This window comes from Coregonus clupeaformis, chromosome 13 (assembly GCF_020615455.1).
Source record: "Coregonus clupeaformis isolate EN_2021a chromosome 13, ASM2061545v1, whole genome shotgun sequence".
In the NCBI taxonomy this organism is placed as follows: Eukaryota; Metazoa; Chordata; class Actinopteri; order Salmoniformes; family Salmonidae; genus Coregonus; species Coregonus clupeaformis.
Genome location: NC_059204.1, coordinates 36,358,721 through 36,374,729, shown reverse-complemented (window position 1 = coordinate 36,374,729; position 16,009 = coordinate 36,358,721). Strand labels below are relative to the sequence as shown.

At 43.3% G+C, this 16,009-nt stretch overlaps 1 protein-coding gene across 3 annotated transcripts in view; it reads left to right on the top strand.

Annotated features, from left to right (window-relative positions):
* The window catches only part of LOC121579921 (neuronal PAS domain-containing protein 2-like), a 62,349-nt gene that overhangs the window by 20,847 nt on the left and 25,493 nt on the right, over window positions 1–16,009 (top strand). For all 3 annotated transcript variants that reach the window (XM_041894918.1, XM_045224350.1, XM_045224349.1), the window contains exons 2-7: window positions 2,662–2,858; window positions 5,725–5,781; window positions 8,165–8,319; window positions 8,860–8,951; window positions 10,646–10,735; window positions 12,716–12,836. In XM_041894918.1, coding sequence (XP_041750852.1) covers window positions 2,803–2,858; window positions 5,725–5,781; window positions 8,165–8,319; window positions 8,860–8,951; window positions 10,646–10,735; window positions 12,716–12,836 — 571 coding nt within the window. In that variant the 5' untranslated portion in view covers window positions 2,662–2,802. The remainder of the gene's footprint in view (window positions 1–2,661; window positions 2,859–5,724; window positions 5,782–8,164; window positions 8,320–8,859; window positions 8,952–10,645; window positions 10,736–12,715; window positions 12,837–16,009) is intronic.

Below are 16,009 nucleotides of genomic sequence, written 5' to 3'. Positions count from 1 at the left end.
TGTTATCAGTATAAAAGACACCTGTCCACAACCTCAAACAGTCACACTCCAAACTCCACTATGGCTAAGACCAAAGAGCTGTCAAAGGACACCAGAAACAAAATTGTAGACCTGCACCAGGCTGGGAAGACTAAATCTGCAATAGGTAAGCAGCTTGGTTTGAAGAAATCAACTGTGGGAGCAATTATTAGGAAATGGAAGACATACAAGACCACTGATAATCTCCCTCGATCTGGGGCTCCACGCAAGATCTCACCCGTGGGGTCAAAATGATCACAGAACGGTGAGCAAAAATCCCAGAACCACACGGGGGGACCTAGTGAATGACCTGCAGAGAGCTGGGACCAAAGTAACAAAGCCTACCATCAGTAACACACTACGCCGCCAGGGACTCAAATCCTGCAGTGCCAGACGTGTCCCTCTGCTTAAGCCAGTACATGTCCAGGCCCGTCTGAAGTTTGCTAGAGTGCATTTGGATGATCCATAAGAGGATTGGGAGAATGTCATATGGTCAGATGAAACCAAAATAGAACTTTTTGGTAAAAACTCAACTCGTCGTGTTTGGAGGACAAAGAATGCTGAGTTGCATCCAAAGAACACCATACCTACTGTGAAGCATGGGGGTGGAAACATCATGCTTTGGGGCTGTTTTTCTGCAAAGGGACCAGGACGACTGATCCGTGTAAAGGAAAGAATGAATGGGGCCATGTATCGTGAGAGTTTGAGTGAAAACCTCCTTCCATCAGCAAGGGCATTGAAGATGAAACGTGGCTGGGTCTTTCAGCATGACAATGATCCCAAACACACCGCCCGGGCAACGAAGGAGTGGCTTCGTAAGAAGCATTTCAAGGTCCTGGAGTGGCCTAGCCAGTCTCCAGATCTCAACCCCATAGAAAATCTTTGGAGGGAGTTGAAAGTCCGTGTTGCCCAGCGACAGCCCCAAAACATCACTGCTCTAGAGGAGATCTGCATGGAGGAATGGGCCAAAATACCAGCAACAGTGTGTGAAAACCTTGTGAAGACTTACAGAAAACGTTTGACCTGTGTCATTGCCAACAAAGGGTATATAACAAAGTATTGAGAAACTTTTGTAGGTGACCAAATACTTATTTTCCACCACAATTTGCAACTAAATTCATTAAAAATCCTACAATGTGATTTTCTGGAATTTTTTTCCTAATTTTGTCTGTCATAGTTGACGTGTACCTATGATGAAAATTACAGGCCTCTCTCATCTTTTTAAGTGGGAGAACTTGACCAATTGGTGGCTGACTAAATACTTTTTTTCCCCACTGTATCTGGGCTAGCTAAAGCCAACTTCATAAAACTGCTATGTGGCTAGTAGTATTACAAAGAAGAAAAATACATGTAATTATTATTTTATTTTTTAAACACAAAAAAAACCCAGGACAAATCTTAGGGGGCACGTGCCCCTGTGCCCCCTATGGGCATGACGCCTCTGTTTGTTGTTGAAGGGTGTTCCAATCAAGTCTGGACTTAACAATTGTGCCTAAAATATAATCTTCGAGTTGAGTGAACCCTAAAAGTAATGCAGGGAGCCATAGTAAATTAATATTGGGCAAAATCTTCTTGGGCATGGTGACAAGCAGCAGGCACCATCAACAAACCATTTTCATGGAATGTCATAAATACCACCAAGTGTTTTGGTTTATTTGTGGAGCTTTTAAAAGTATTATGATGACATATGTTTGCTTTTTATGGTGCATCATTTTATCACAATTTACAACTCTTACTGGATTTTCATTTCAGTGTTCCTCGTCTGAGCACATGGATTTCATTTAGATAAAGAGAGCTATGTGAAATGTAATATCCATGTTGGTCCTTCTCAGGTCGATACTGTATGTTAGTCAGTGGCCATATGAAATACAAACTAGGTCATGGCCCAATGGAAACGGGCACAGAATCACCATCCTCAGACATACTGAACCGTAATGATTGGAAAATGGCCACCAGCTGTCATAATTACACAGACGTCATTTATAATTTTTTTTAAAAATATTTCCAGCCCACATACCTCTATTCTTTTAATCGCAGTAATGGTGGATTAGCAAAAGATCTCTGGGATTTTTCTAGGTCAGTAGAGCTCCTCCAGGTTGAATTGCTGTATCAAGGTGGTAATTGATATTTAACACGCTTCCCTTTTAATGCATGCTGTTCACTGTGGAAAATCATGGATCATAAATCACAATGAATAATGATGTTTCTTCTGGTAATGTCTTTACTCACTGAGATGATATTCACTGAGATATGCTCTGGGTTGATAAATAATAGCCTATTGTATTTGACAATAAACAGGATACTTTTGTATGCATTTGTTGTTGTTTTTCACAAGCATAACTTTAGCTCCAATGAAAGCTCTAGAGAAAGCATTAAAACGTACACTTGTTCAGAATAGAATTGGAAATAGGATCACTTTCAAATACCTTTGGGATGTGCTTGAGTGTGAATAAGAGAGTACTGCGGGGCAACACTGTTGCTGTGTGTAATACAGTTATGACAGTTTGAATGAAACTGCAGATGAATCAAGTTACAGTAATTATCAGATGTATGAGTAATAGGCCTAGATATGCTAGCTACAGTGTAAGTACAGTTGATTTTTTTCCCCTTTACTCAAGCCCACATTCTTATTGTCCTCCACAGGTTTTGGTGTTTCTGTGGTTGACTCCAGGAGGAGGAGGTGGGCAGCAGTAGCAGCAGGTGATCACTGGGAGCTTCAGTGCAGCTAGCGCGGATGGGATACATCAGACTTCAGATAGAGCCTGGCTGGGAGAGGGAGTGAGAATGGACAACCTTTCTGACTTTGGGTCCCTATGTCCGTCCAGCAAGAGGGAATGGGAGTAAGTTTCTAGACTACTTTTATCCTCTCGTGTTTCCAGTCACTGCCAAATACATGTGTTTGTATAGAAAAATATTACTTGGTTACTTGGTTACTAACAATATATGAAGAGTTTATTTCCAAAATGCTAAATACACCAATTTTTTACATTTGTGTTTTTTCATCAGAAATGGTTTCTTATGGGTACCTTTGTGTGTGTGTGTGTGTGTGTGTGTGTGTGTGTGTGTAAAATATTACTGTTCTCAGATTTTTATTAATAGATTTTAGATGTGTACGAAAATGTGTTTTTTGTTGTTGCAAAAAGCTATATATCCATTGTTGAGCTGAAATGCAATGTTTGTATCTTGTATATTTGACTGTGATATGGGATTGTCTCCCCTAGCTATCTCAGAGTATGCGCCGACCAGATGGCAAGTGTCTTCACTGACATTTTCAACCTCTCCCTGACCCAGTCTGTAATACCTAAATGTTTCAAGCACACCACCATAGTCCCTGTGCCCAAGAACGCCAAGATAACCTGTCTAAATGACTATGTGAACGTGAGAGCTAAAACCAAGCCATGAGGTCGAAGGAGTTGTCCGAAGAGCTCTGAGACAGGATTGTGTCGAGGCACAGATCTGGTGTAGGGTACCCAAAAATGTCTGCAGCATTGAAGGTCCCCAAGAACACAGTGGCCTCCAGCATTCTTAAATGGAAGAAGTTTGGAACCACCAACACTCTTCCTAGAGCTGGCCCCCCGGCCAAACTGAGCAATCGGGGGAGAAGGGCCTTGGTCAGGGAGGTGACCAAGAACCCGATGGTCACTCTGACAGAGCTCCAGAGTTCCTCTGTGGAGATGGGAGAACCTTCCAAAAGGACAACCATCTATGCAGCACTCCACCAATCAGGCCTTTATGGTAGAGTGGCCAGACAGAAGCCACTCCTCAGTAAAAGGCACATGACAGACTGCTTGGAGTTTGCCAAAAGGCACCTAAAGGACTCTCAGACCATGAGAAACAAGATTATCTGGTCTGATGAAACCATGATTGAACTCTTTGGCCTGAATGCCAAGCGTCACGTCTGAAGGAAACCTGGCACCATCCCTACGGTGAAGCATGGTGGTGGCAGCATCATGCTGTGGGGATGTTTTTCAGCGGCAAGGACTGGGAGACTAGTCAGGATCTAGGGAAAGGTGAACGGAGCAAAGTACAGATAATCCTTGATGAAAACCTGCTCCAGAGTGCTCAGGACCTCAGACTGGGGTGAAGGTTCACCTTCCAACAGGACAACAACCCTAAACACACAGCCAAGACAACACAGGAGTGGCTTCGGGACAAGTCTCTGAATGTCCTTGAGTGGCCTAGCCAGAGCCCAGACTTGAACCCAATCGAAGATCTCTGGAGATACCTGAAAATAGCTGTGCAGTGACGCTCCCCATCCAACCTGACAGAGCTTGAGAGGATCTGCAGAGAAGAATGGTAGAAACTCCCCAAGTACAGGTGTGCCAAGCTTGTAGCGTCATACCCAAGAAGACTCGAGGCTGTAATCACTGCCAAAGGTGCTTCAACAAAGTACTGAGTAAAGGGTCTGAATACTTATGTAAATGTGATATTTCCGTTTTTAGTTGTTTATTAATTTGCTAAAATGTCAAAAAAACAATTTTTGCTTTGTCATTATGGGGTATTGTGTATAGATTGATGAGGGGGAAAAAAATGTGGAAAAAGTCAAGGGGTCTGAATACTTTCTGAATGCACTGTATGTACATATCTACCTCAATTACTTCGTACTCCTGCACATCGACTCGATACTGGTACCCCTTGTATATAGCCAAGTTATCGTTACTCATTGTGTATCTATTACTACTTATTATTATTTCTCTATTTTCTTTCTATCTGCATTATTGGGAAGGGCCCGTAAGTAAGCATTTCACTGTAAGTCCATACCTGTTGTTTACGAAGCATGTGACAGAAATATATTTGATTTGAGATAAATGCACATACTGTAAGTTGCACTGGATAAGAGCATCTGCTAAATGACTAAAATGTCAAATGTAAATGTTTTACATACAGATCTCATATTACTGTATTGAAAAAAATATTTAAATTGTTTTTAAACATTGATGTCACAAATGTTTACCTACTTTTTCTCCCCCATTTCGTGATTACGATCTTGTCTCAATGCTGCAACTCCCCAACGGGCTCGGGAGAGGCGAATGTTGAGTCATGCGTCCTCCGAAACGTGACCCGCCAAGCCGCGCTTCTTAACACCCGCTCGCTTAACCCGGAAGCCAGCTGCACCAATGTGTCTGAGGAAACACTGTTCAACTGACAACCGAGGTCAGCCTGCAGGCGCCCGGCCTGCCAGAAGGAGTCGCTAGAGCGTGATGAGCCAAGTAAAGCACCCCCCGGCCAAACCCTCCCCTAACCTGACGACGCTGGGCCAATTGCGCGCCGCCCTATGGGACTCGCGGTCACGGCCGGTAATGACACAGCCCCGAACTCCAGGCTGTAGTGACGCCGCAATACTGCGATGCAGTGCCTTAGACTGCCGTGCCACTCGGTAGGCCCATTTACCAACATTTCTGAACATGGATATATAATGCTTTGGAATGAAACTCTTCATATACAGGGCTATACTTGGTTGACTACTGTACTATGTGAACACGAACACCCTAGAAAGCATCTAGGCACAAGTCAGTTTCTTTAGGACCATAGTAGGAGAGACCCTGTTTATGTATATGATGTAGATTAAGTCATTATTAAGAATGGTTCCACTCAAAGGGTGTCTATCTCTATTCATAATGTTGTAGAGGAGAAGGAGGAAAATAATCTTATTGGTGAATATTCAGAGAAACAGCATTCCAACTTGTCTCTCCCTTCTCCCTCTAGCACCAGCAGCTGTGTGGACCATTTGATGGATGAAGATGAGAAAGACAGGGCAAAAAGGTATTCCACGTGTTTGTGTACACGTGTGTGTCTCTGAGAGAGAGACATTTGAGTGTGAGGACGCAAGATGAGGCAGACAGAGATAAGTGGAAGTTCACAGCTTGTACCTGTTAATGAAAGGTCCTCTATGGCGTGGCCCTACTTTGGCATTACATCTGAAGATGTCTGCTTTGTAGATGTCAAGACATTTTCAGTTCTAGAAATCACTTTTCACCTCAGCAAAAAGACACATGTTTCTGTGGGATTCTGTGCCTAGACAGCTTAGAAAAATGTAATAGGAAGGTGTTGAGGAGAGGGCCCCCTCCATCTATCCAACAGGGTCAAGACATTTTTGCTTTCCAGTAATGATGCACACAAGTAGACTTTCAAATCATTCGTCAGGGGGTGCAGATTTATCTGTGTCTGGGGAGAATGGCAGCAAAAACTACAAGTAAGAGAAAATGTCTGAACGTTTGTGTTAATGGTAGATTTTGTGTTTGCTATGTTTTTTCCATCACAAGTCCATATGGGATGAATCTTCATAAACGTTTGCTTGTGCGATCAGAAGGGATTTTGTGTGGATCCACTATACTATCATTACTCTCTTAGCATCCTGCAAGCTGGTTTATGGTGGCGGAGGAATGAGTGAATTGCGATGGTGGTTATTTATAAGCAGGAGTGTGTGTTTCATAAATACGAAGCTGTAGTTGAGCTCGCAACTTCCACCTCAAAACTTCTTTATCAATAATTTATAAAGCATATACAGTCGTGGTCAAACGTTTTGAGAATAACACAAATACTAATTTTCACAAAGTTTGCTGCCTCAGTTTTGATGATGTTAATTTGCATATACTCCAGAATGTCATGAAGAGTGATCAGATGAATTAAATTAATTGCAAAGTCCCTCTTTGCCATGAAAATGAACTTAATCCCCCAAAAACATTTCCACTGCATTTCAGCCCTGCCACAAAAGGACCAGCTGCCATCATGTCAGTGATTCTCTCGTTAACACAGGTGAGAGTGTTGACGAGGACAAGGCTGGAGATCACTCTGTCATGCTGATTGAGTTAGAATAACAGACTGGAAGCTTTAAAAGGAGGGTGGTGCTTGAAATCATTGTTCGTCCTCTGTTAACCATGGTTACCTGCAAGGAAACACGTGCAGTCATCATTGCTTTGCACAAAAAGGGCTTCACAGGCAAGGATATTGCTGCTAGTAAGATTGCACCTAAATCAACCATTTATCGGATCATCAAGAACTTCAAGGAGAGAGGTTCAATTGTTGTGAAAAAGGCGTCAGGGCGCCCAAGAATGTCCAGCAAGCACCAGGACCGTCTCCTAAAGTTGATTCAGCTGCGGGATCGGGGCACCACCAGTGCAGAGCTTGCTCAGGAATGGCAGCAGGCAGGTGTGAGTGCATCTGCACGCACAGTGAAGTGAAGACTTTTGGAGGATGGCCTGGTGTCAAGAAGGGTAGCAAAGAAGACACTTCTCTCCAGGAAAAACATCAGGGACAGACTGATATTCTGCAAAAGGTACAGGGATTGGACTGACTGCTAAGGACTGGGGTAAAGTCATTTTCTCTGATGAATCCCCTTTACGATTGTTTGGGGTATCCGGAAAACACCTTGTCCGGAGAAGACAAGGTGAGCGCTACCATCAGTCCTGTGTCATGCCAACAGTAAAGCATCCTGAGACCATTCATGTGTGGGGTTGCTTCTCAGCCAAGGGAGTGGGCTCACTCACAATTTTGCCTAAGAACACAGCCATGAATAAAGAATGGTATCAACACATCCTCAGAGAGCAACTTCTCCCAACCATCCAAGAACAGTTTGGTGACGAACAATGCATTTTCCAGCATGATGGAGCACCTTGCCATAAGGCAAAAGTGATAACTAAGTGGCTCGGGGAACAAAACATCGACATTTTGGGTCCACGGCCAGGAAACTCCCCAGACCTTAATCCCATTGAGAACTTGTGGTCGATCCTCAAGAGGAGGGTGGACAAACAAAACCCCACAAATTCTGACAAACTCCAAGCATTGATTATGCAAGAATGGGCTGCCATCAGTCAGGATGTGGCCCAGAAGTTAATTGACAGCATGCCAGGGCGGATTGCAGAGGTCTTGAAAAAGAAGGGTCAACACTGCAAATATTGACTCTTTGCTTAAACTAAATGTAATTGTCAATAAAAGCCTTTGACACTTATGGAATGCTTGTAATTATACTTCAGTATACCATAGTAACATCTGACAAAAATATCTCATAACACTGAAGCAGCGAACTTTGTGAAGACCAATACTTGTCATTCTCAAAACTTTTGACCACGACTGTATATGGTCAAAGTTCTGAAGTGTATATGGTCTGAAATGTAATCCTGTACATTTATCATCTTTTCTATTGAAGGGCATCTCGTAACAAATCAGAAAAGAAAAGAAGAGACCAATTCAATGTGCTCATCAAGGAGCTATGCACCATGTTGCAGGGCCAAGGCCATCCACGCAAGATGGACAAGTCCACCATACTGCAGAGAACTATCGACTTCCTGCAGAAACAGAAAGGTAGGAATGTGTAACGTAGTCGGCTGCGTCAGTCATCACGTTGACGTTGGCCTCCTGCTGACCTGTCGTATGTGTGTGTGTGCGTGTGGCACATGCGTCCTGCCCTACATGCAGAACATCACTGCTCCCAGAAAGGTCGGGATGAGAAGGAAGGAACTAGGAGGGTGGAGGACATTAGCTGTCTAGTACTTGTTGGACAGGACAGAGAGAAAAGAGAGGACTACTCCACTTCCCTACCAAGCTTGGCCCAGACAGACAGAACCTCAACTCAGTCTCCTGTCAGAATCAACGTCATAGCTGTCAGTGTTTACGAGATAAACATTCCTGATATGGGATATTTCTTAACCTCTCTTTCTCTTCTGTTATGTGTCTCCTGTTTTTTCAGAGACAGCTTGACCACTCGGGTCTATTCAGATATATTCATCAGGATCCTTCCACTACTAACCTATTTGGCAGCGATGGCCACGGGATGTGGATGTGTAGTGCTAACAGATCTATCTAACCCCTCTTCCTGGCCTTTCACTGTCTCCTCTGTTTCAGAAATCACAGCACAGACAGAGTCGTGTGAGATCCGGCAGGACTGGAAGCCTTCGTTCCTCAGTAATGAGGAGTTCACCCAGTTGATGCTGGAGGTAAAAATCAGCTCAGCTCCACGTTTATCTCCTCTGATATGAAATAAAGTCAAATGATATCCTTCACTACTACTGGTGATAGACCATGTCAACTGCGTTTATTTTCAGCAAACATGTGTAAATATTTGAACATAACAAGATTCATCAACTGAGACATAAACTGAACAAGTTCCACAGACATGTGACTAACATAAATTTAATAATGTGTCCCTGAACAAAGGGGGGGGGGTCAAAATCAAAAGTAACAGTCAGTATCTGGTGTGGCCACCAGCAAGTATTGCAGTGCATCTCCTCCTCATGGACTGCACCAGATTTGCCAGTTCTTGCTGTGAGATGTTACCCCACTCTTCCACCAAGGCACCTGCAAGTTCCCTGACATTTCTGGGGGGAATGGCCCTAGCCCTCACCCTCCGATCCAACAGGTCCCAGACGTGCTCAATGGGATTGAGATCCGGGCTCTTCGCTGGCCATGGCAGAACACTGACATTCCTGTCTTGCAGGAAATCACGCACAGAACGAGCAGTATGGCTGGTGGCATTGTCATGCTGGAGAGTCATGTCAGGATGAGCCTGCAGGAAGGGTACCACATGAGGGAGGAGGATGTCTTCCCTTTAACGCACAGCGTTGAGATTGCCTGCAATGACAACAAGCTCAGTCCGATGATGCTGTGACACACCACCCCAGACCGTGACGGACCCTTGACCTCCAAATCGATCCCGCTCCAGAGTACAGGCCTCGGTGTAACGCTCATTCCTCCGACGATAAACGCGAATCCGACCATCACCCCTGGGTGAGACAAAACCGCGACTCGTCAGTGAAGAGCACTTTTTGCCAGTCCTGTCTGGTCCAGCGACGGTGGGTTTGTATCCATAGGCAACGTTGTTGCCGGTGATGTCTGGTGAGGACATGCCTTACAACAGGCCTACAAGCCCTCAGTCCAGCCTCTCTCAGCCTATTGCGGACAGTCTGAACACTGATGGAGGGATTGTGCGTTCCTGGTGTAACTCAGGCAGTTGTTGTTGCCATCCTGTACCTGTCCTGCAGGTGGGATGTTCGGATGTACCGATCCTGTGTTGTTACACGTGGTCTGCCACTGCGAGGACGATCAGCTGTCCGTCCTGTCTCCCTGTAGCGCTGTCTTAGGAGTCTCACAGTACGGACATTGCAATTTATTGCCCTTGCCACATCTGCAGTCCTCATGCCTCCTTGCAGCATGCCTAAGGCACGTTCACGCATATGAGCAGGGACCCTGGGCATCTTTCTTTTGGTGTTTTTCAGAGTCAGTAGAAAGACCTCTTTAGTGTCCTAAGTTTTCATAAATGTGACCTTAATTGCCTACCGTCTGTAAGCTGTTAGTGTCTTAACGACCGTTCCACAGGTGCATGTTCATTAATTGTTTATGGTTCATTGAACAAGCATGGGAAACAGTGTTTAAACCCTTTACAAAGAAGATCTGTGAAGTTATTTGGTTTTTTACAAATTATCTTTGAAAGACAGGGTCCTGAAAAAGGGACGTTTCTTTTTTTGCTGAGTTTAGAATATGCTTTGTAAATGAAGGAATACTGTACTTTGACATCCTAATGAACCTCTGTAGGCCAGCACCAGCAATACCCATGATGCACCTCTGAAACAAATATAACACACAATAATTATAGTAGCCGGCATAATAATAATGACTTTGTTTCCTTCCACAGGCTTTAGACGGTTTCCTCATAGCACTAACTACAGATGGAAACATTATATATGTGTCCGACAGTGCGTCTTCACTCATTGGCCATTTACCGGTAAGTGAGAGCCACGCTGATCTAGCTCATAATTACATTATGTTTGATTCTTTTTAACTTAATATTCATGTATATACTTATGATCTCAATACACTCGTTCAAATCAATGTATGCTTTATTGCAATTTGGACACTGACACTACAGTATGGTATGTATAGTTGAAGTCTACATACACCTTAGCCAAATATGTTTAAACTCAGTTTTTCCACAATTCCTGACATTTAATCCTAGTAAAAATTCAGTTTTAGGTCAGTTAGGATCACCACTTTATTTTAAGAACGTGAAATGTCAGAATAATAGTAGAGAGAATGATTTATTTCATCACATTCCCAGTGGGTCAGACGTTTACATACACTCAATTTGTATTTGTTAGCATTGCCTTTAAATTGTTTAACTTGGGTCAAACGGTTCGGGTAGCCTTCCACAAGCTTCCCACAATAAGTTGGGTGAATTTTGGCCCATTCCTCCTGACAGAGCTGGTGTAACTGAGTCAGCTTTTTAGGCCTCCTTGCTCGCACACGCTTTTTTAGTTCTGCCCACAAATGTTCTATATGATTGAGGTCAGGGCTTTGTGATGGCCACTCCAATACCTTGACTTTGTTGTCCTTAAGCCATTTTGCCACAACTTCGGAAGTATGCTTGGGGTCATTGTCAATTTGGAAGACCCATTTGCGACCAAGCTTTAACTTCCTGACTGATGTCTTGAGATGTTGCTTCAATATATCCACATAATTTTCCTTCCTCATGATGCCATCTATTTTGTGAAGTGCACCAGTCCCTCCTGCAGCAAAGCACCCCCACAGCATGATGCTGCCACCCCCGTGCTTCACGGTTGGGATGGTGTTCTTCGGCTTGCAAGCAACCCCCTTTTTCCTCCAAACATAACGATGGTCATTATGGCCAAACAGTTCTATTTTTGTTTCATGTCGATATAGGACTCGTTTTACTGTGGATATAGATACTTTTGTACCTTTTTCCTCCAGCATCTTCACAAGGTCATTTGCTGTTGTTCTGGGATTGATTTGCACTTTTCGCACCAAAGTACGTTAATCTCTAGGAGACAGAACGCGTCTCCTTCCTGAGCGGTATGATGGCTGCGTGGTCCCATGGTGTTTATACTTGCGTACTATTGTTTGTACAGATGAACGTGGTACCTTCAGGCGTTTGGAAATTGCTCCCAAGGATGAACCAGACTTGTGGAGGTCTACAATTTTTTTTCAGAGGTCTTGACTGATTTCTTTTGATTTTCCAATGATGTCAAGCAAAGAGGCACTGAGTTTGAAGGTAGGCCTTGAGATACATCCACAGGTACACCTCCAATCGACTCAAATGATGTCAATTAGCCTATCAGAAGCTTCTAAAGCCATGACATAATTTTCTGGAATTTTCCAAACTGCTTAAAGGCACAGTCAACTTAGTGTATGTAAACTTCTGACCCACTGGAATTGTGATACAGTGAATTATAAGTGTAATAATCTGTCTGTAAACAATTGTTGGAAAAATTACTTTTGTCATGCACAAAGTAGATAACCTAACCAACTTGCCAAAACTATAGTTTGTTAACAAGAAATTTGTGGAGTGGTTGAAAAACAAGTTTTAATGACTCCAACCTAAGTGTATGTAAACTTCCGACTTCAACTGTACCTGTATTTATATATGTTAGCCAGAAAGAGCCATTCTTCTGCAAAACTGGTGAAAAAATCTAAATAATTGCAAAAGAGGGCCATCGCATAAGATATGAATAGTCAAGGACTTGGAATTATAAGGTTCTATCTGCAAAATGTATAGTTATGGAGTATTATTCAAGTCCCAGTTTTGTGATGTCTTCCTCTTTCATGACTCAATAAGTACATCACCTTACATGCCTACAATATGAAGATTCACAATGCAATACCATACATTATAAAATGACTGTGATATAGGACATGTTCATGGACAATGATGGACCATAGACACTGACCTTTTATCCTTTTGTATCAGTCAGATATGGTGGACCAAAATATCTTGAACTTCCTCCCTGAGCGTGAGCATGGGGAGGTCTATAAGCTGCTATCATCCCACATGCTGATGACTGACCCCATCTCTGCTGACTTCCTGGACAGTGAGTATTTGTTCCTCCTTTTCACTGTCTCAGTACCACCCTTCTCAGTCCATCAGTACTGGGTCTACCTCCAGCCCTGTCTCCACCAGGAATGCTCAGTTTAGGAGATGGCTGTGTATTTTACAATAGTGTTGTTTGATGAGAAGTTTGCAATGTTCTTGCCTGTCTCAGAGTGTCTTGGACTCGTGGTGATAAGAAGTAATCTGTGATGTCTAATCAGAGAGTCCATCACCATATTAATTAGCTTTTGCATAAATATTATGGGTGACATTTAACAAACATTTACGCTATAATTATGTTGTTGTTCATCCACAGGTCTAAACTAGGGTAGCTGAATAAAAATGTGTACTGTTTTGTTTTTCTTATTGGCACTATGTTACAGAACAATTATTCAAGTCGGATATATCACTTATTTCATTAACGATATCCCCATGTCATGAATTATACATCAAAGCATGCAGTAGCCGAGCAGTCATGCCAAAGCCTCCAACACAAGCAGCGATTTTATTCCAGCAGTGGGGATAATTCTGTTTGACACGGTGTTAAGTCTCTCCTGTAGGCATCCATCCAGTTCTATTGTATTTACATGACTATTGCTACTGAGCTTTAGGAGTTCAAGCTGTACTGTACTGTTCGTCTGCTGATCATTCAGCGCACTGTGTTTTAGGGACCACCTGCTGTAGACGTCTGACTGACGATATTTTCACACGATTCTACATGTAAAATCGGTGTGCACTCGGTATAGCAAATTACGGCCGGCACGCTGTTCAGAGGTGCTAAGTATTCTCGGCTAGAAAACGCTAATGGTGTGTTTGAGACCTTAAATATAGAGCAGGTTGCTGTTTATTGGATTTCTGGACAGTGTGGTCCTATGATGAGTTCTTTAGCTAATAATAGTAGCTAGCCTAGCAGCGTGGTTAGGAGTTTTAATCACTGTTATGGTAGCTTCAGTAATCCACAGGAGTGCTGCCTGTATCTAGGGCTCTAGACACTGACCTCAATCCCATGCTACAATTGTGCCCTTCTGAGAAAGAGACTGGTGTGGAATCGTCTAGGTTCTATGTTTAGAACTACAGGAATACAAAGCATAGACTGTATTCCTGTACCTACTGTGTCTGGAATAATCATCATCTCCTAGCCTCATTCACAACAGGCAATTCCTGCATTTATCTTTCATCTCCTTTCTTTCATGTAAAACAATACTGCTTCTCACGCTTAACACACAGAATGCTTAGGAAGTCTGCAATTTTCTTTTGGTTAATGTGCTGCTGTCATTCTGTTGACGATTGCATTTGGTAATGTGTGTTGCTCTGATTTGAGTGATCATCACTATTACATACATTATGTGCACTGCACTCCCACCTGAGGATAAAGGAGCTCTCGGGTACTTCTAGCTACTCTTAGATAAGTGAACTCAGATCCGTGAGTCGGAGCTTACAGTACCACAGAGGAAGCATTTGAGTTTAATTTGAATCCAGGTAGATATGTAACAATGGAGGGATGATATAAGTCTTGGTTTGATAAGGAATGTTTCTCTCTCTCTCTCTCTCTCTCTCTCTCTCTCTCTCTCTCTCTCTCTCTCTCTCTCTATTTAAGGGGTTTTATTGGCATGGGAAACATATGTTTACATTGCCAAAGCAAGTGAAATAGATAATTAACAAAAGTGAAATAAAAAATGTACAGTAAACATTACACTCACAAAAGTTTCAAAAGAATTAAGACATTTGAAGTGTCATTATGTATATATACAGTGTTGTAATGATGTGCAAATAGTTGAAGTACAGCTCTCTCTCTCTCATCTCATCAGTTTGAATGGCACAGGGCCACTGGTATTTTCAGCCTCCTGACAATGCTTTATTTTCAGTCTAATGAAGAGCAACACATTGGGTTTGGAGGCTTAATAAAACATTTATACAGTGAATCTCCTCAGTGTGTACAGTACATCTGAGCTAGTGCTCTGACATGACACACTAATTCAGTGGAGGCATTCTCTTGACCCAAGGTAACCCGTGTAAAGAGGAACCATGGACTCACTAGAAAATGACATGACTGTGGTCAGACATTCTGTGTGACTGTGACTTTGTGTCTGGATGAGGAGTATTTGGAACAGCTCAGTTTGTGAGAGAGTGTCGATGGCACAGTGACATACATACTCCCCCTCATCCTCTCCCCCGCTGGTCTCGTTCCCCTGCCAAGTAAAACCTCAGCTGTAGGAACAACACTGCTGAGCCGTCCCATGACAACTGAGACAAACGATGTTGGGTTGAATGCCATTCACTGGGAGCGGTGTGATTTCCAGCCATGAGAGAAAGGCCAAAATGTCTGACCTGTCAGCGGTTGTGAGGAGCAGAAGTTGTAATGGCAAAATAATGATTGTCATCATTATTTTCCCTGAGATTCACCAGCTCTGTCAGGGTTTCATCCAAGGCTCTCACATAAAATGTTAAACTATTTAGAAACAGAGTTTATCATGTTGCACCATGAAGACTACAAGATGATATACACTACATGACCAAAAGTATGTGGACACCTGCTCGTCGAACATCTCATTCCAAAATCGTGGGCATTAATATGGAGTTGGTCCCACCTTTGCTGCTATAACAGCCTCCACTCTTCTGGGAAGGCTTTCCACTAGATGTTGGAACATTTGCTACGGGGACTTGCTTCCATTCAGTCAACAGGGGCATTATTGAGGTCGGGCACTGATGTTGGGCGATTAGGCCTGGCTCTGCATTCCAATTCATCCCAAAGGTGTTCGATGGGGTTGAGGTCAGGGCTCTGTGCAGGCCAGTCAAGTTCTTCTACACCAATCTCGACAAACCATTTCTGTATGGACCTCGCTTTGTGCACGGGGGCATTGTCATGCTGCAACAGGAAAGGGCCTTCCCCAAACTGTTGTCACAAAGTTGGAAGCACAGAATCGTCTAGAATGTCATTGTATGCTGTAGCATTAAGATTTCTCTTCACTGGAACTAAGGGGCCTAGCCCCAACCATGAAAAACAGCCCATACCATTATTCCTCCTCCACCAAACTTTACAGTTGGCACTATGCATTGGGGCAGGTAGAGTTCTCCTGGCATCCGCCAAACCCAGATTCGTCCGCCAGATGGTGAAGCATGATTCATCACTCCAGAGAATGCATTTCCACTGCTCCAAAGTCCAATGGCGGCGTG